The 21,016-nt window shown below is 40.8% G+C and overlaps 1 protein-coding gene across 1 annotated transcript; it reads right to left on the reverse strand.

Moving 5' to 3' along the window:
- Nucleotides 1-8,005: 8,005 nt before the first annotated feature.
- Nucleotides 8,006-20,649, reverse strand: ubald2 (UBA-like domain containing 2). Its single transcript, XM_028600129.1, has 3 exons — nucleotides 20,310-20,649; nucleotides 12,425-12,481; nucleotides 8,006-8,437 (listed from the first exon to the last, which is right to left on the reverse strand). The coding sequence occupies exons 1-3, from the start codon at nucleotides 20,427-20,429 to the stop codon at nucleotides 8,063-8,065; spliced, it is 552 nt and encodes a 183-aa protein (XP_028455930.1). The 5' UTR covers nucleotides 20,430-20,649; the 3' UTR covers nucleotides 8,006-8,062.
- Nucleotides 20,650-21,016: the final 367 nt, after the last annotated feature.

Here is a 21,016-nt window from a genome sequence, read left to right on the forward strand (position 1 = left end):
ATATATGTATTACATACATCTGACAGCTGTAGTTACTTTTAGGATTTAAAAAGAAAACAATGAGTAGTTTCAGATGTCTACGATAGTGGTGAAAGAATTTATCACATCCTTTACTAAAGTAAAAGTACCAATACATCAGTGTAAAAATACTCTGTTAGAATAAAAAGAAATCCTGCATTCAGATTCAAACTTAAAGTGGCTATATGTAACTTTTCAGTTTGTGTTGATTCTAACGGCCGCTTTGGACAAAAGTGCTAGTTTTTTTACCACACCTGCTGTCGTAAAGCTCTTTTCTTTACGGTGCTGTATTGCCCACTGTATTACCAAGTTAAGACCCTGACACACCAACCCGATAATCGTCCGTCGGACAGTCTGGCGAGGTCAGTGACTCCAGTCTGTTCCGTGTGTTCCGTGCCGTCGTCCGTTGGAGGGGCCGTTGGCCTTCATTTTGGCCGACCTGACTTGCTGGGCCGGAGGGTGGGCAGTCAGACTCAATGACCTATCTGATTGGTGGAGTGCTAGCCCTTGACTAGCGAATCAGTGCACTTATGTTAGCGTGACAAACAGCCTCTCAAAATCTGACGAAAATCTTTCAAACTGACCTTTGTCGATCTGAAATGAAGACAGATTCAGCAACTGCATGGCCTATTTGTCGCTTAAAATGTTTTCAGAAACACGTTTCGGTGAACTATCTTCTTAAAATACGAGATCGCATTCTGAATGAGCTGCCATTATGCTCGGTTGTAAAATCTGGAGCAGCCATACCCACGTGACGCATTCGTCCAAACAGCTCCCGGTTTAAATTTTTTGGCCGACGATACAGATTAGTGGCACCTGCTGTTATGGAGACGTACCGTATTACGTCTCACGCACGCGCAAAACGTACGCACAAGTCGGCGTTGCTTTGATGTGTTCCGAGGCACGTTTTTTGACCAACTCGGGGAGACTGGTCAGTCCGACTGCCTTTCCTCCTGATGGTCGGCTGTCAGGTTTGTGTGATAGGGCCTTTACCGGAAGCTTATATAGTTGCGATGAATGTTTTGCTCAGACAGAAAATCATTCCGTTGCATTTCAAGTGTAGCATACGGTAACTTCGCCTACTTTGGATGTATCATGAGCTAAACCGGGTAACAACGATATCACTGTCACTGCCAAAGCATTAACGCAAGGCAGCTTTATTTGTATAGCACATCTCAGCAACAGCGCAATTCAAAGTGCTTTACATAAAACATTAAAGAGCAGTTAAAAACAATACAAAAATTAAAAACAAATAAAATACGAGAATAAAAGTTACAGGACATAATTTAATTAAGAGTTTGTTGTAGCAACCAACGTAATAATAACTTAGATTCATATAGCACATTTCACGAAACCCACGGATGCTTTACACAAGTAACGTTACAGGGGGACAAGGGAAAAGAAAATAGTAAGCCAACACAAACGCACAGTAAAATGAATAAAACGTCTGCACTACATGGAAGGGGGACATCATTTAATGTTGGCTACAGACGTACATGCAACCACATAGCGCAATCTAAAGTTATTTTATGAATGAAATAGACATATTACATACCTGAGGTCCAATTCGGGGTTTGGGGGTTAGGGTTAGGGTTAGGTTAGGTAAGGTTTAATCAATTACAATCCTGTAATTGTCTCCATCTGTTGAAAGCCCGATCGAGTGTGACTCACGTTATCACCCGTTGTCTTTTACGTTCCTTTTCAGCTTTTAGGAATATTACTATTAATATTAGGAAAAGCTTTTGGATATGCTAACACAGACTTTCCTGGGTTACAAAGAAATCTGAGAATGTTTGACTGTAGCGCCATCTATCTGCTGCAAATCATTCTGTTACTTTATGGGAAAAATCTAACCCGGGCAGAGGCCTTTCTAAAAACTAGCCTATATAAAAATAGCGTTCTTTTCACTGTTAGTCTCTAGTCTCAAGAGAAGAAGAAACTAAGATCTATACATCTATATGATAAACAAATCTGTTTTAATTTTTAGTGAAATATTGATCATTTGTTATCAAAATTAAACCATGTGAGACGTATAGAGGAGAAATGTCACTTTGGACAATAATGTCTCTGTAAGATTGAGGATTTTAAGATTAACTTTGCATAACTGTATGACTCCAACTAAAATGCGTTAATATTATATAACAAGAATATTTCACAACATGTACTTTTCACTGGAGTAAGACTGAATGTGTTGGTACTTTTACAGTGATGGGTCTGAATATTGTCTTCCCGTGGCTCTTTAAAGCTCCATGATTCACTGCATCCTGAAACAGAATGTGGTTTGTTTTTAGGACCTTTTTGGCAGCAGCTTATGATTCGCCTTTTGGAGTCCTGTCATTGAACACAACAGCTCTACACTTCTTCTTTCAAAGCAGTTGTGTCATGTTGGGAAACTTGGGTCTATCACACATTAACTGAAAGAGCTGCAACCACATCCTTCCTCCATCTTCATGCAAAGACAAGTAACTTTCAGTTTGAGAACTTTCAGCCATCCTTTAGCTCTTTTACAGTAAGAACCAAAACAACTGTGAGAAAAAAAGGCTGTCAGCAGTGAAAGATGAAGCCACAGAAAGTAGCAGATCATACCTTGTTTTATTAAACATATAAATACAAATTTCAACAGAGGAAATGAATATAAAGTACTTGAGAGAAATCTCTATTAAAAGAGTCATGGATTAGAACAGGGAGAGAAAATACCGTCATCCACTTGGTAAAAGCAAAAATAAAAGTTAAACTTTTTTAAAAAACAAAAAACACCCAGTTTGTAAAATCTTCAGGGTGGTTGGGACACATCAGCTGCATTTTACAGATTCCACATCTCCATAATCATCGTGCAACACTGCTGCATGGAGCCCTATCACAGAGCTGAGCCAGTAATCCACCCTGCAGGAAGCTCGTACAAAGACCCCCCCGAAATCCGCAGCTCGTCCATTAAACGCAACAGCAGACGACCCGCAGCGTCACCAAAACTCATCAGTCAGGAGTTCAGCACATTTCAGACATTCAAACATTCGCCTCAACTCGTCCACAAACTGTTTGATTTAAAGGAAAAATCTGCCCTTAGGTCACCCGTCATCGCAAAGAAAACATGTCAACCTGCCTGATTTAAAGCACCGAGGCCTGTTAGACAGATATCCTGTTCACTTTTCATCACAGCCAAATCTTTTTCTCGACATGTTGCTGTTTAAACATTTGAATGCATCATTTCTACCTTTGGAGGCGTTCCATTGACTTCCATCCATTTCAGTGAGGCATACAAATCTACTTGCAGACACTTAAACTCTGGAGTGGTGTAATCCATCACAGTGAACATAAAACTATTCTTTTATATTAAAGTCACAAAATGTTCTCAAAGTTTTCAAAGTGAACATACTCATGCAGAAACATATTTATGTAATGTGGTAATATTTGATTGGAGTTTTGGCTGATTTTAACTTTAAAGCTATAGTGCGTAGTTTTTGACGCCCCCATGAGGAATTCTAAGTAATGGCGACAAAACTGTCGGCGCGTCCACATGATACAAGCCTTCCACCCCCACCCTTCCTCCACGCAGTTGCTAGTAGCCAAGGAGGACACGGAGGATTAAAAAAACATGATGGACTCTTCAGAAGAGGTAGTTATCTTCACTCAAGTTTCTTCGTCGGACAATCTTCCGAACATAGCCGTACTGAGAAGTACAGAGAGCGTTGTGTGGAGCTGATAGTCTTAATTAGCTTTGTAGCAACTCATTTGGCAATAGCTTGAAAAAAGTTACGCACTAAGCTTTGAATATGGTTGGTTTTAATTCAGTTATAATGAAGCATATTTTCTAAGCTGATTGCATGATACTATCTATCCAACTTTATCTGTCAGATCAATGTACAGCAGTAAAAAGTACAACATTTTCCTCTGAGATGTAGAAGAATAGAAGTATAAAGTAGCTTACAGTGGAAATACTCAAGTAAAGTACCTAAAGCTTATACTTAAGTGCAGTGCTAAAATATATGTACTTAATGGTTCCATCTTTAACATGTGAGAATTTGCTTCTTTTACACAATAGTATCAGGTTTTCTGATGTTTTACAAAACACACAATTCATTGCTGAATGGAGAAACCGGCAGATACACGGATAATGAAAATAATCTAGACTTTTCTGGTCAATCAGCACTTAAACTGCGTAACCCCTCAATGATCCTGTAACTCCAATGTTCACCGTGATGGATTATAGCACTAGAAAGCTTCTGCAAACGTTTTCATAAGGCTGCCTGCAAGTGACGAAGAATAATCTGAAAATGTAAAGCTGTCCTGGTTGCATTCAGAATGGTCAACAACAATGTAATATTATTAAACCTGCAAAAACTCCTTTAAAAGGGAGGTAAAATACACAGACAAAGGAGAGTAAACATGTCTGTACGATGACTGTAGAGCCATTTAGTCCAAATATTATACAAGAAGAACAAAACGAGTCCAGAGGTGTAAAACATCTGTTTTTCTGAGTGTTTCAGGAGGGATTTTGCCTTTGACTTACACAGATCATTTCATTCATTTCTGTAGCAGATGTAAAAAATACATCTGCTACAGAAATGAATGAAATATATTTTAACTTAAAATATAATCTTATATCAGGTTGTGGATTTTAAACAGCTCTGAAAGCGAGACAGACTCAAAGTGAGCCTTTGTAATCTAAATAAAAGAGGAAAATCATACAGAAACAGTGGAAATATTGATTGTCTGTGTGAAGCTGCGAACAACTAAAATCTTTTCTCTCTCTCTCTCTCTCTCTCTCTCTCTCTCTCTGCATCCCGTCGCTCCCTGATGTCAACAATAAGTGCTTCCTCTTCCTCGTGAAATGAAAGTGACTTTCTGTTTTTCATTATTTAATCTACTGGTGATTTATTTTGTGTGTGTGTGTGTGTGTGCGTGTGTGTGTGTGCAGAGGAAAGCGCACACAAAGTCCCATGGAGTTTTGTTGTGTGTGGATCTTCACAATTACCCCCCACCTCGTCCGTCCGTCGAGCTCCGCTGTAAATTCTTTAGCAGCAGTTTGTACTTGTTTAAACCCTCTGATCCTGTCTGTGTCTGCAGCAGAGAATACATTCAGAGCACATGTGGGGCCTCTCCCATTCAGACAGACAGAGGTAGGAGTGGTTGAGTGTCTGAAAGGTTGTGTGGAAAATCACTGAGTTGGCCTCTAAACCCCCCCCCCCACCCCCGCAGGCAGACAGACGGACGGAGAGACAGAGACATGGCATCGGTACCTCCAACATATTCTTCAATCCGATTCAAATGTGTGTTTTTGTGAGTTCATCATCACGACTGCAACCTTGGGGCTTTATTTACAAGACTGACTGGATATCAATAAAACAGGAAATCAATCGGCCCTAACTCAACGATGAACTTAATGAGGTTTTCCAGCAATCTCAAGAATTACAAAACTCCTACTGGAGCAACGCGGCGCCGTTAATAGTCTGACAGTCAGGCTGAAAGGACTCATAAAAAAAAAACAGCTCTTCTAATTATCAAATTATTGCCGTTCCACTAAACTCATCAATCATATTTTTTACTTTACAATTCATCATTCACTGTGTCTTTGTCCAACATGACAGTTTGTGCCTCTCGTGTGTTATCATCATATTTATTATATAGCCTACGAAGGGATTTACACAATCCTCAAACACTGTTTTATCCATCTGGATGAAATAATATTCTGTCTGCTGCAACATAAAAGATTTTTTTTGCCACTGTATTTTCCATCCAGGTAGACAGAAATATGTCCGTGTTCTTTTTGTACGACACGAGAAACATCGAAGTTTTGTATAAAAATATAAAATAATTTATTGAACTGGAGAGCCGACGTGCAATCAGAACTTCCATTGACATTTGTAATAAATCCAGCCAACAGTACTAGTGGGATTCATTTAGGGCTGGGTATCGGTACTCGATGCTAGTGTTGTTCTGATACCAGTATTGGAAATGCCTCTGATACTGCCTAAAACGCTGGCACTGGCGAGTACGTACAGCCCCAGAAAACATCCACTTTAAAAGTAGTTTTATCCTGACAAAACTCAACAGATGCATTCTTTTTGTCCAAACAGGAAGTTGCGCTGTGCTGCCACTGGTAGTCTCGCTTTGCCAGACCCCCCTCCAGAGCACGCTGAAGGAGGGTCTGGCTACTCCACATAGCATTTGGGGATGGGAGGAAAACGTGCTCTGGTTTAATGGCATTTCTTTAAACCAATCAGAATCGTCATGGGCGATGCTAAACTCCGCACAGAGCCGCTGCAAAAATAATCGTGCAAGAGAAAACTCAGATTGGACAGATAGTCTAGCTAGCTGTCTGGATTTACCCTGCAGAGATCTGAGGAGCAGTTAACCATAGTCCTCATAGATCCACCAAATTTAAAATTCCAACACAAAGAAAGCGGAAGGAAACTGAAAATACGCCGCAAGCGTTCTTTGATCTAATGCGACGCGGGATTGGCGCCGAGCGCGGCGTATTTGATAGAGTTGGTAGTTCAGCGTGGCGAGATGCCACCAAAACAAAAGTTTGGCTATACTTTTTAAATAAATTTAAATAATTTGAACACTTTCGAAATGCATTTGTGTAGAAATTGTTTGGTCGAGGAAGGGTGGTGCTGGCATTTGACGCAACTGAATGCTTCAATTCACATGATGGGTATCAAATGAAGAAGAAATAAAAAGTCTATTGGTATCGGTATCACTTCAGTAGTACTGGCGTTGGCGTTGGCATTTAAATTTTTTTTTTTAACGATACCCAGCCCTAGATTTACTTCATGTAATAATAATAATAATAATAATAATAATAATAATAATAATAATAATAATAATGTAAAGATAATGAAGAAGTTGTGTTGACCTAATATTGTCATTTATTCAATATTTCTGTTTTTAGCTGCCTTTAAAGGACACCATTGCCCATAAGCCCACAGAATGTACTGGTAGATTCTCATGAGGGTGTAGTTTTTTCTGTTTTTGTATGCTCACAAAGTAAGCTGAATATGAAAAAGTAAACTTGCCTCATTTCTTTTTTTTTTTAGATGAAAGAAATACGGAATTAGAAATGACAGGAGTTACAGGAGCTGGTGGATCAGACGCTAGACAGGAAGTGACATCATGACCCTGGCTCTCTATCAAACTGATGATAAAACTTTATTTTGTTTTCAAGTCCGACATATTCAAAGCAGAGACAGAAACCATCTTTTGTCAGGATTGGGAAACAGTGAGAAATCCTTGTTAATGTGCAGCAGGATGAATATTTTGTCATCCAGGTCAGTCTTTGAGGTGCTAAATGTTTGTTTTTTTAAAACAACCTTCTGGGCGTTTCAAAGGTCACCACGTGTTTGTGTGTGTGTGTGTGTGTGTGTGTGTGTGTGTGTGTGTGTGTGTGTGTGAGTGGTGGAATCGGTCCTGTGACGCAGACGTAAAGGTAATACATGAGATGCACTGACTGTTGATATATACGGGCGTGTCATCCAGCCACAGTTAGGTCTCACTGTGTGATGCCCTTCTATGGCTGGAAATCAAACACACCTCTAGAGTCCTGTGCACACTGTACACATGCTCCGTGCGTCTGAGGGCCATTTCACTCACGAGCCGTTATTTTTTTGTTTGTGTATCTGCTGGTTATTGCCGACTTCTGAACCCTCGGAAAGAAGAAGAGTTTCTAAAAAAAAAAACATGGCTCCAATCCTCAGAGTGCTCTGCTGGGTCCTGGGCTTGTTTGCATTGATGATGAAAAGAAAGAAGTTTCTCAGTGTCGCCATCGGAGACCGCGCTCAGGTTCTTCCTCGGCTCGGGTGACTTGTGATGAAGACGGAGAGGAAGAGCGTCTCCAGCTGAGTCTTCAGTTTAGAAAAAAAAAAAAAAAACCGAGAGGAAAACAGTGTCTTTGTCTTTTTTTTTTCTCCCCATTTCCTCTCATTCCACACGTGAACCCCCTGATCCCTCCCTCCCACCCACCTGCTCCCAAACCCGATTTGGCTACACATGAAACAGACCCCCTCTCCCTGCCCCCCCCCCCTCGCAGGCAGCCCGCCGCTCAGTCTCATCTCTGACCGTGGAGCACCGATACGACGGGGGGCTGCTGGGAGTTGCTGGGCTGAGAGACGGGGGGCCACATCGGAGTCTGTTGCATGTGGTGGTGGTGGTGGTGGTGGTAGTGGTGGTGGTGCATGTGGTGGCCCGTGGGCGACGACGGGGGCAGCCAGGCCGGCTGGTGGTTGGGCGGCGACGAGGCCCAGAAGGAGCTGAAGCCCGACGTGGAGGAGGAGGAGGGGGCCGGGGGGGAGCAGGCCATGGACGCCTGGGAGGGGCCGCTGGCCGCGCCGGGGCCACAATCAGACGCCCGCAGCTTGGAGAACATGGTGATGGCGTCCGGGAAGTTGGGCGGCGTGGCGGGAGTGTTTCTGGGAGTACACATCTGTGGAACAAACACGACAGGAAGGATGTTAACAGAAAGAAGTTTAAAGTTGAACAGCTCACTGGATTTTCCTAAACACAGAGATTCTCCTGAATAATGTCAACATCACATTATCACGTTATTTCACCTTCTGAGAGAGGTTCCCTCCATCACTTTGGCTCGAAATACTTTAATCCCTCAGCTGTAGTCAGGATTTTACAAGTACTACAAGTTTACAAGTATTTTTCATGTTTTTATTTATTTAGTTAACTGCAACATGGCATCATGACTTTGCGTAAACATACACGCCAAATTCCTAAAGCCAAGTGCCGTGTTATCTGTACGCATTTGAGCTATCCACGTGTATGTCTACGCTGTATACAGCGGATGTAAACATACTCGCGAGAACGTGCCGTGCTATCGCGAGAACAACAAAAATAAATTAAAAATTAAAAATTGGGTTTAGGAAAAGAACATTGGGAAAGGCTTTAGTAACACAAAAACACAACGGTGATCAACGTCACACACTTAGGAAAACAATAAACGGTTGGGTTTAGGGAAGAAACATTGGGGAAGGCTTAAAAAAAAAAAAAAAAAAAAAAAAAAAAGAATAGTTGAAAAACGCCACACGCGGGACGCGTTCCCGGCTCTCCTGGGTGAAAGTCCTGTGTTTTACCCATCCACCACACCATCCAACCTCCCTCCACGGACTTATGTCCTTTCATACTACTCGTTACGGCAAAAATTCACACGTAATGTAGGTCAATGGCGGCCCAACGCCTTTGATAAACACGCTAAAAAGGGACCATGCGTCTTGATAACAAATTGGCGTGTCATACGTACGCCACTTCATGAGATCAGTCTGCTCCACAAATGTTTTTCCCAAGATGAAGGTTTAAATATTGCTTCAAAGCCAGGGACACAGTTCTGGTAGCGAAAAGTGTCCAATATGGAAATTTGCTCTTAAATGCAGATTCTTTTAAGAATAGGTTTGTTTACTTATTATTTGATCAGATGTTTCCTCTTGTAGTTCTGTGACTTTATTTTATTTAGATAAGGGTCTTTATTTAACACTGACGCGTTGAACAGATTGACATATTTTGTCAAATTAAAAGAAATGGGTCAAAAACATGTTCCCAAAGTACTTTATCATCGAAGAGCTGATAACTATAACCTAGCCTTTGATCAGCTTACTAAATTATGTTTTTAACTGCAGACAGTGAACTTAGAGATCTCCTTCAGGATCTCCGTGGAGATGTGATATGCTGCTAAATGCCAAACGTCCTCAGTGAGAGCACCAATTAGAGTGTTATTCTCACACACACACACACACACACACACACACACACCTCAAATGATAACTCAACTCACACAGAGATCAGATAGCAGACAGAAATAGAGGAGGGGTCCTCTCAGCTGGAGGGGAACTAAAAACCCACGCTCCTCAGCTGTTTACCTCCTGCATGAGTGTGTGAGACACTTTGTTTCGGTGCCAAGTGTAATACTGAATTTCAAGCTGCCAACATGAGACCCAAATTGCAATTTATTTATTTTTTTGCTGTTTTATTGCAACATCCTCGTCTCCTAACCTCAACAGTGACCATTTCTTTGGCTCGATGGGGTTTTAAGCCCCCAACGTCTCCTTCCAGGCAGCGCTGCGAGCGTTGACTTCAAGGCCCGTAACCCTAACCCTAACCCTAACCATTGCCTAATCCTAGTGCCTTCCAGGCAGCGATGCCTGGAAGGAGACGTTGGGGGCTTAAAACACCAATACACATTTGTTTGTATTCCTTCATAAAAAATGGAATACTTTTATACATTTAAACGAAACCTGAAAAAAAGGTTTCGTTTAAATGTATAAAAGTATTCAATTTTTAAAAGTTACCTATCTGTACTTTACATCTGTGCTTCTGCTGCGGAGCTTCTATTTCCTGCGTAAGATCGATTAAGTTTATCTCATGTTGCTGCTAGTTTGCCCAAATAACTAAACAGTTTCAGACCTTCATGTTTTAACATGCCACAGAACCAGTTCCCTCACTACCGATGAGTCTGAACTCACTGTTTGTTTCTAATATTTAATTCTTCATAATATTTGGAAGTAATATTTCTGCAAATGTCAGTTTTGTCTTTACACGTCTGGTTTATTATTATTTTCTTTTTTTTATGAATTGATGTTTGATGTCTCTGTAACAAAGTCATGAAGTCCTGTTTGAAGTGTCCTCTCTGTCTTTACACTACTTTTCTTCTGTGGTTAAGAACGAGTTCATCTTTCAGTAAAGTTTCATTATTGCGGCACCACTGACTTCTTTCTCCTCCGTGCTCAGAGCCATGTTGGGACAGCTTGAGCTTAGGAGGAGGGTGTGTGTGTGTGTGTGTGTGTGTGTGTGTGTGTGTGTGTGTGTGTGTGTGTGTGTGTGTGTGTGTGTGTGTGTGTGTGTGTGTGTGTGTGTCTTGCAGCTGATGCTCCCCCTGGGTTGCTCCAATCTTTCTCTCAGACGTGTGCAGCTGTACAGCCCTCTCACACACAATGAAACTGCCTGCACCCAAAACAATAACAAACTGCCCGAGATGATGTCACACACACACACACACACAAACACACACACACACACACACACCACACCACACACACACACACACACACACACACACACACACACACACACACACACACACACACACACACACACACACACACACACACACACACACACACACACACACACACACACACACACACACACACACACACACACACACACACACACACACACACACACACACACACACACACACACACTTCCTCCTTCCTCGAGCTTCGACACGCTCCGCCCAGAGCAAGCGACAGGCACGTACACCCACACAAGAGCAGACGGAAGGAGAAGGAGGAAGAGAAACAGACTGAAAACAAAACACGGCGGCAGATGTCGGCATGCTCTTCCTGCATGATCAGGATCCGACGAACCCCGAGAGAGAAGACGCCGATACGCACGCAGTTAAGAAACAGGGTTGCGTAACACACAGCACCAGGCCCACGACCCGATGACGCGAATCTCCAAAGCCACGGAATAATTATTTGATTCATTCAGACTGAGTTTTGTCCAGTCACTCCTTTTCGTAAGCTGGTAATTACCGTTCTACAGGGCTGAAATTAAAGATTAAACCGTGCCCACGCCCATCCTTAAAGCAGAAAGACTCTTAATGTAACCGAGATCAGAGCGCGACACACCCTCTGTGATGTGTTTGTGTCCTAAATGACCATACACTTTTAGTTTTATAAGAGAGATGTGAAACTTCACACACGAGACACAACAAATGTTAAGAAGAAGCAAAAAAATTATAATTTAACACCGACTTTCCATCAGAGTCCAAAGCGCCCTTCACCTTTTTAAATATTAGAATGGGTTCACTTGGGTTGCATTGTGGGTAGTTCAGAGGGCCTGGGAATTCAGAGCATTCAACAAAAACCGAGCAGGCTCGACTCTGCGTGTTTAGAAAGCTTAAAACGTTGGACGATGCACACACACACACCGCAGTTTACATTTTCCTCTCCACTACAGTAATATATTATATACATTATTCCTGCATCTGCACTATTTTGTGTTTTATGTCCTGGATTTTCATTTTGACTGCGAGTTTTGCTTGTATATATATTTTTAAGCAGCATTGTTGGAGGGAGCCTGAGAACAGCGACTGCTTAAGACCTGAATCTTATATGACACGCAGGTGAGATGAATGTTAGTACTGCAACCGTTTTAAACCGCTACATTATTTTTTTAGTTTTATAACCTGCTTCAAATATTATCCGTTGCAATAGAAAATGTTCTTTGTGCGACTGTTTTTAGGACCAGAGGTGTGAAACTTGCAGCTGGTGTGTAAAGCCCAGCTGTGTGTCTGAAACCAGCAGGTAAGCAGGTTCATTCATCCCACTGTCCAGTACTGAGGGATTCAGCTTGCGTTCAGCCACACATGCCTTCTTTTTTTATTTTTTTTGGGGGGTGGACCTACCATCTGGTGGTGGTGACTGGGGATGTTGGCCTCCTGGAAGAAGGAGCTTAAGGCCGTCTGCAGAAAGAGAGAGAGAGAGAGAGAGAGAGAGAGAGAGAGAGAGAGAGATTGTGTTAGGAGCACTTTGATTTATAATTTATAACAACATAAATAGAAGTCAAACATTTGGCTTTATTTCATCCCTGGGGGATGAACTGACCCCCCCCCCCCCTCTCTTCGCCATCAGCCTGTGCGTCAGTTAACACCCAGGATAAAACTATTATCCCCACGCTGGGATCTAACATCGGGTTAACAGACCACAGTGAGGCTTTTTCAGATTAGCCACAAGCTAACTGACACAGAGTGAAACTGAAGCACACGGACACTGAATTGTTCATCAAGGGCTGCAACTGATCGGTTGGTTCATAAAATGTCATAAATCTCAATTTCTAAAAAGGCCAGGTTGACAAATTCAAAAATTGTTGGTTTACCCATCAAACATTCCAAAACCCGAAAGATATTTCGTTTAATATCATAAAGACGATCATTACTTTGACTTATTTTTTCACTATTCTCTAACCTTTGATCACCAAACGATTAATAAAGTGACTGAATGGCATTTTGAAGAAAACGATTAATTGCAGAGAGTGTAAAGTGTCAACAGCAGCTCTCATGGCCGCCTCCCTGCACAAACAGGGAAATGAGTTGGCTTCTTGCATCGTTCCTCTTTGTTGTGACCACAGAACAAGGCTGGCGTGAACAAACACACACACACACACACACACTTCATGACCTCGGAGAAACAGAAAAAAAACGGCTGATAATTGCTCTGAATGAGACAACAGGCTGATTCATACGGATGATGGGAAACGCTGGGGGGTGATGTCACGCCATTCATTTAGGGAGAAGCTAATCGGGGTGGGGAAGTGAACTCACCAGTCTACAAATATGTGTAATTATTCTGCATTATAAGAGTCCTGTTTCTCCAAAAGGAGTTTTTAATAGTTTAGAATGCAGTTGCTGGTTCACTTTTTAAAAGGTTTTGAGGACAAATCAACCTCTAATGTGGGATGTGGAAGTGAAACAGCTGTTGGGAGCGCTTGTTTTTGTCGTGCAGCGGAGCAGCCAGTAAGTGGGACTAGGGCCGGGTACAGAATTCAATACTTTTTAGGCACAGACCGAATTGCCTCCTTGGTATCGAAGAAATGCCTCGTCATTCAATGCCAAATTTCAGTACCTACTGAGTAAATCTCATCAGCGTCAGTGAGCCAATAAGCATGCAGCATGCTCCTACCAAGATCTAATAATGTTTGTGATTGGCTGTTTTAATGTTACACGTCGTAGAGACAGGCAGGAAAAACGAACAGAGATGGGGTAGGACCTGAAAAATTAATGAAGGATTTTAATTTTTTTAAAGATATTTTTCGGGGCATTTTTAGGCCTTTATTTATAGAGGACAGCTCAAGACATGAAAGGGGAGAGGGGGGAATGACATGCAGCAAAAGGGCTGCAGGTCGGGGTCAAAAACCCACGGCCGCTGTGTTACATACATACATACATACATACATACATACATACATACGTGCCCTAAATGAAGGATTTGTGCCGTAATGTTGTAATTTCTTTTGTTAAAATGGATTTTTATAAAATTGGTGTAGAAAAAAAGTATTGTTCAGGAACCGGTATCGAAGTCCCGGTATCGGTATCAAACTTTTTGGAACGATACCCAGCACTAAGTGTGACAAATGTGATGATGACCCATGAGGGGCTGCACCGTGTTTTTAAGAGGACAGGAAGTATCAGACAGAGTGTGAGCTTGTTTTACTGCTCAGCGTAGCCTCCATTTCCCTTCACCGGAGGCCTCTTTCTCACCAACACTTAAATGAATGCAGTGCCCCCCCATCCTCCCTCCCACGCTCTGGTTGTTTGACAACAGCAGCGGTAGTGCAGGAATGTCTGCCGTACAACGTGACACACATCTCAAAAGCGTCAAAATGCTCTGCTGCTTTTGTGTGTAGAGCCTCTGAGTCGGCGCTGCTCTTTGTCTCCTCTCACTCGTTTTCTCAGGACCTGGTTTGGTCACTTTAATGTCACACACTGTCCATTCACATTTCCTGCTGCTGTAAACACAAACACTGTGTTACACAACAGTGGAACTGAGTTTACCGGGTTTCTTTAAAAGCTCCTTTATGAGAGATTTTTCTTTTTTCCTTTCGTCAGTAGACCAAAAACATCACAGTGAAGAAAAGGTTGTTAATGTAATGTAGCAGGGAAGTTTTAAAGTGATTAGTATAAGTATGTTGTTGCGTAAGTGTTTGATTGTTGTCACATTTTAAACAATGAAAGGACTCAAAAGTCTCTTCTTGTAAAAACTTAAAATTGCTTACAGCAATGAAGAAAACATGGTGTTAAATAACTGTCAATTAAAATGCTTTTAGGTCTCCATGATAGTGTTAAACTTAGTTAACATTAGCTTAGCAGTTAGCCAGGGCCAGGTTAAAAATAAATCGATTCCCCAATTAAAATGGATCTTCGTTTTGAAATGCCACCGGCGGTCCTCAGGGTGACGGCTGAGGACAGAAGACGCCTTCGGCCTCGGCTTACAGCCAGAACCAGAACGCAGAGAATAACCAGGCCACTGCTGTCACACCGACACAAACAATAGTCGGTTTACTCCAGTACGCTCTCACCCTGACAGAGAGGAGCCAGACACAATAGCACCTTGTGTTCTCTAGTCTCACATACATCATGCATATCAGCGCTGAAACCATCAGTCCACTGACCCAATTTGACAGGAAATGTGCATAAAAGCCAAAGAAGTTTACTTTAGGTAAACAATTCGTTACAGAGAAAGTCAAACTGCCAGTTTTGGATTGTGGTTCACAGGTTCTTAGTGAGCTAATATTTATATGCTAAGTAGGCCAAAGTTCAGCCCTAGCTACATTGTTAGCTTCTAGCAAAAAGTTAGGCACTGCTAGGCAAGGACACTAGTGGTCAGCGGTAGGGGGTTTAAACACAACATAAACGTGAACCACTGTGACCACAATGACTATTTTTGCACGTAAACTAAAAAAAACAAAAAACGATACAGTATTGCAAAATAAAATATTGCAATACTCATGTGTATAGATTTTTTCTTACACCCCTATTCCGAACGATTAGCTTATTAATCGAGAATATCTTAGCCGGATTAATCATCGTTTAAAATACTCTGTAGTTGCAGTCTTTCTACATTTAGCCAACCACATGGGGTAAATTAAAAATAAACTAGAAAATGCATTTCCTGCAGAAAATGCGTGGAAATGCTGAATTGCTAAAGCTAAACTGGGTGAATAGCTTCAAAAAAGTTGAAGAAGTAAGAACAGTTGAAAAAGTGGAAATCGTTTTAATAAGTATGAATTTCATTAAAAAGTTAAAAGCGGACGCTAAACTGAACTGTTGGCTTTAAAAGTTGAATATGACAAAAGATGTAGAACATTGTGAGGTCTGAGTATATTTTGTAACTGATAATGACTCACAAATGCAGAAATATGAAACAAATTGTATGAAAAATCTTAAACCTCAAATGCATTGCACTGCACTGCACTGCTGAAACATCTGGAAAAAATGTCAGAGTTGGAAGCTAAACTGCATTACCCAAATAAGTGAAGAGCTTATTAGAAAAGCTGGAAACGGAACTGTAATACTGTCAAAGATGAAAGTTGAAATGAACTGTCTGAAAAGGCTGGAAGAAGAAATACTTTGTATTATTATCAGACATATGGCACTTTTCCATTACATGGTACCGGCTCAACTCGCCTTTTTTGGTTTTCAATTATGAAAAAAAGTCCCTGGTACCTGCTAACCGGTACTTTTTTTAGTACCACCTCAGTCGGGGTTCCAAGCGAGCTGAGGCGATACTAAAAGGTGACGTGATGATTAGTTGATTTTACAGTTACTTTGTCTGCAAGCCATCAGAGAATATGGGACATTTCCTTTAGAATCTCCTAGATCCCAATTTATTCTCAGCACACACTTCTGTTTCAGTTTGACAGTCAAATGTTTGGCATTTTTGCTTTAAAGATTTTTCTGTACTGTTGCTTAGCGAATATGTTGTCTGCTATATGCGCAAATATGAACACCTTTTGCAAAGAACATATAATGCAGCAAACGCTGGTTGGAGTGATTTTGAAATGGTGTCATTACATAGTTCTTTATTGAAACGCTCAGCAACTGACTAATACTGGTCATATCTTCACACAGAATAGGTGTATTTTAATTCCAGCTTCAATATTCCCTATCGGCCGTGTGTGGTAATCGGTAGGGCTGGGTATATCATTTATTTTTAGGCACTGACTGAGATTGCCTCCAAGTACAGAGTATCAAGATGCCTCGTCATTCAATACCAACTTTCAAAACCTAAGGAGTAAATCTCATCAGTGTCAATGAGCCAATCAACATGCAGCATGCTTCTACCAAGATCTAATAATGCTGCTTATTGGCTGTTTAATGTTACATGTCGTAACAAACTCTACGTTACGCACAGAGTTCACGTAGCAGGAGCTGAAAAATAAATAAAAAGATTTGTGCCGTAATGTCATTTCTTTTTGTTTCATAAAATTGGTATCGAAAAAGTATCGTTTAGGAAGTCACGGTATTGGTTAGGGGTGTGCAAAAAATAGTTTCACATACCAATCGCGATTCAAGCTCTATCGATTCAAAATCAATTCATAGAATTGCAATGATGCATGCAATAACAAGGGAAAAGTAACTACATTTACATACTGTGAATCGTTTTTTGAAAAATCAATATCGAATAGTGACATTTTCGGAATAGTGTAACCCTAGTATTGGTATCGGTAGTGGTATCAAAAAATGTTTTAACGATACGCAGCCCTAATCCGATTTTCAAGGAATATATCCCCTCTAAAATCGCTACTGGTCTCAAAAATCCCATATCTGCCAGGGCTCTATTACTGTCATTACAGTATTGACTTGTTCAGCTCTACTTTACAACTAAAAATGTCCTCTCACTTCAGCCCTGAGTCAATCTGACACCACCAAGCTCCTGAGCAAGTTAAGTCAATCACAACAAATACCTGAGAGGAGCTGAGCCTCCTCCTCCTTCTCCTCCTCCTCCTCCTCCTCCTCCTCCTCCTCCTCCTCCTCCTCCTCCCTCCTCCTTCTTCTTCTTCTCCTCCTCCTCCTCCTCCTCCTCCTCCTCCTCCTCCGGTGAACCAGCTGGCCCAACAATGAGCCCTCAGCCCCAACAGATGGAGGTGTGGTCTGAACAGAACCATCTGCAGGATGTCAGAGATCCTTCAGGTGTCTGTCAGCTGTTCAAGAGGCCTGATATATATCACACACACAGCCAGAGGGCTTCATGTTTGCATTCGAACCCCAGATATGAACATGATGCTCAAAATAGTAACTGTAGGGCTGAAACTAGAGCTGATATATCAAATATCACGATATTTTCGACCAAATACATCCATCTACATTGATATTGTGACAATATTGTAGGGTGGACTTTTGCTTTCACAAAATATTTACACTAGGAGATTTTTACTGTGGATATAATGTCTTAAGTGGTTAAAGGCAAATAACAGAACAGCTAGAACAGATCAGAAAATAAAATACATTTATTGTAATGCAGCCTTTAAAACCAGGAAAAGACAACACAAATATTGCGATATTACAATATCCAAAATTACGGTATCCAAAATTTAAGACGATATGTAGTCTCATATATTGATATCGAAATAATATCGCTATATTGCCCATCCCTAGCTGCAACTAATGTTTATTCACATTTTTTTTTGTTTATCTGATAATTATTTTCTTGATTTTTTTCATTTATCACTTGGTCTATAAAATGTCTGGTCTGAAATAGTGAAATATGTCACATCACAGTTTCCCAGGTTGAGTCCAAATAAATTCACTTTACACTCGTATTAGACTAAAGCAGCAGATCCTCACACTGGAGAAATCGGGAATAGATTACTCAACTAATTATTTCAGCTTTTAATAAGTGTTAATAGCACAGGAAGGCTTGTGTACTATGAGAACAGCTGGAAGGCTAACGCATCTTAATCAGTCTATATATAACTGAACAAGACTAGGATCAATGTCAGACCACTTAGTTCTAAGTATAGTGAGTCTGATCTCTATATTTGCTGCAGTGGTGGAAGAAGTAGATCCTTTACTGCAGTAAAATCACTAATACAAGTGAAAATACACTGTGCAAATACAAATAAATCCACTACAAGTAAAAGCCCTGCATTCAAAACCTTACTTAACTAACACAATGTACTTAAAGTAAAAGTATGTACTGTGCAGTAAAATGTTCCTGGTCAGTGTTGTACCTATTATATATGAGGTTTCTGGATTATTATTACTGCTGCATTAATGTGTATGTTGCATTTTACTGCTGTAGATGTTTAAGGTTGTGCTAATTTTACCTCCTTTATATACCGTTGGGTGGTGCATCCCAAGATCATTGTATGTTTATAGCGTCGCTGTCCTGTGAGAACCCTGTATCTCTAAAGAGATCACTTTTCATGGTGTCAGAAAAACAACCATGTTTTCAGCTTTGTGACAATACATTTTTCAGCTGCCCCAAAAAGGATTTTTAAAAAGTTTATTTAGCTTAAGAAGTGGAATTTTTTTCAACACATGAAGGAAAACTTTATCCATCAGTTTATCACAAACATTCAAAATCAACACATCTGGAGATACGTGGTTTTCATTGGACAGGAAGGGGATGAAAGACTGTCATCTACTACAGTATGTAACTAAAGCTGTCAGATAAATGTAGTGGAGTACAAAGTAGGGGTGGGAATCACCAGAGGCCTCATGATACGATATCATCATGATACTTATGTCACGATACGATATTATTGCGATTTTAAACATTCTGCGATATATTGCAATGTATTACCTTTTTTCCAACTTCAGATTTTTCCCAATTTCAAATGATGTCCCCAAAGGACAATTTTGTCAACATCTGTTTTATCTAAAAATATACATTTCTCTGTTTGTTCATCTCACTTCCATTTTATTGCTGCAAAATGGAGATTGTCAAGCAGACAAACTGACCAACACATATATCGTAAAAGATCGATACTTGGCGTCTGTGTATCGATACAGTATTGCCACGAAAAATATCTCGATACTATGCTGTATGGATTTTTTACCCCTAGTACAAAGCAGCATGTATGAAGTAGCATGAAATGGAAATACTCAAAAGTACAAATTTGTAATACTTGAGCTACATTCCACAACTGATCTCCACTTGTACAATTACCAAAAAGTTAAATAATCAGTGGTTTTAGCAGTTCAGCAAACATATTAAATTCTAGAAATATTTTTTCTTCTAACTAGTTAAATAACATGAAATGTGATTTGAGGGATTGCTTTGGACCCGTTCAGCAGGAAAGGTTCAGTTTATCATCCTGTGAGATCTGATCTGAACAAACAAGCCAAACCTGTAGTTTATAAATCAGTGAGTAATGGATGAGAACATGTTATCAGACAAGATGGCAACAGTGATTTGACATCAAGCTATTTGTTTTTCGATAACAGCCATTGAATCATAAAACAATAACCTAGCTAGCTTGAGCGACCATATTGTTTTATAGAGGCGGCTAGCAGCTAGGCTAACAACAATTAGCCTGGCAATGACACGGTGAATTCCTGTCTATAATGTAAACAAAAAAAAAAACACGACCAAGTACCACGTCCTCAGTGCTGCTAACTTAGCTATTGTTAGCTACAGGAGCGCATGGTCGTCAAGCAGGACACAAAACACTCGAAATAACCGACACGAGGAGTTCATTTAAATGTGCCGACAGCTCGAGTACAGCTGGAATATTCAATAAGCGGTCAGACATTATAAGAGCAGGCTAGAGGAAACGTTCAGTCTCACCTCAAACTGCCAGTGGGCCGCTTGTAGAAGCTGCTTCGCCTGATCGGCGGCGCATCCAGCCGTCAAAACAAACTGGTTGATCATGACTTGATGTCTGAGTTCGTCCATATTCACCGACATGACCGCTTTCCCCGCAACACGCAGTTGCTGTAAAGTCGAAAATACAACTAAATAAATGAAATCTTCACTTGGATCGAGTTTTCTGAACGCCTCAAATCCTCCAAACCCGTTCCTGCCTGCTTGCTTGTCTCCCACCGCTGAGTCTCCGCAGCCTCCACCAGCAGCAACAACAATATTTTCATGTCATCACCAACAACAAAGAAAAGGGCGCTCATGATTGGACGGCTCCGCAGCGAAGATAGTACTAGAGAAGCGCCGATTGGCTGACGCGTTTAAACTAACTAGTGCGCTTGTTTTAAGACTCGGAGACACCGCCGACAGGTGGAGTCAAGCAGAGTACAGTTAACAACCTCCCCGCCCTCGTTTCGGTTGTCCACGCGATTTTATTCATGTCCGTTACGCTGACGTCATTTGTTTGATTGGGTATCGGGCTTGAATTCAAAGAACTGATTGGCTGCTTCGCTAAACACATTAACAGTAAATATTTGTATATTTATTTTATGTTCTACTATATATTTTTTAATATATCATATTAGTAGAAATTATTGTAAACTATGTTATACCGTACTATACTTTACTACTTTACT

This window comes from Perca flavescens, chromosome 15 (assembly GCF_004354835.1).
Source record: "Perca flavescens isolate YP-PL-M2 chromosome 15, PFLA_1.0, whole genome shotgun sequence".
Taxonomy (NCBI): Eukaryota; Metazoa; Chordata; class Actinopteri; order Perciformes; family Percidae; genus Perca; species Perca flavescens.

Excerpts from the sequence above, each read along its gene's own strand:
- ubald2 (XM_028600129.1), bottom strand. The coding sequence starts at position 20,429 with ATGTCGGTGAATATGGACGAACTCAGACATCAAGTCATGATCAACCAG. Across the intron at positions 12,482-20,309 it reads CGGCCCACTGGCAGTTTGAG|ACGGCCTTAAGCTCCTTCTT; the intron begins GTGAGACTGAAC and ends CTCTTTCTGCAG. Across the intron at positions 8,438-12,424 it reads CCAGTCACCACCACCAGATG|ATGTGTACTCCCAGAAACAC; the intron begins GTAGGTCCACCC and ends TTTGTTCCACAG.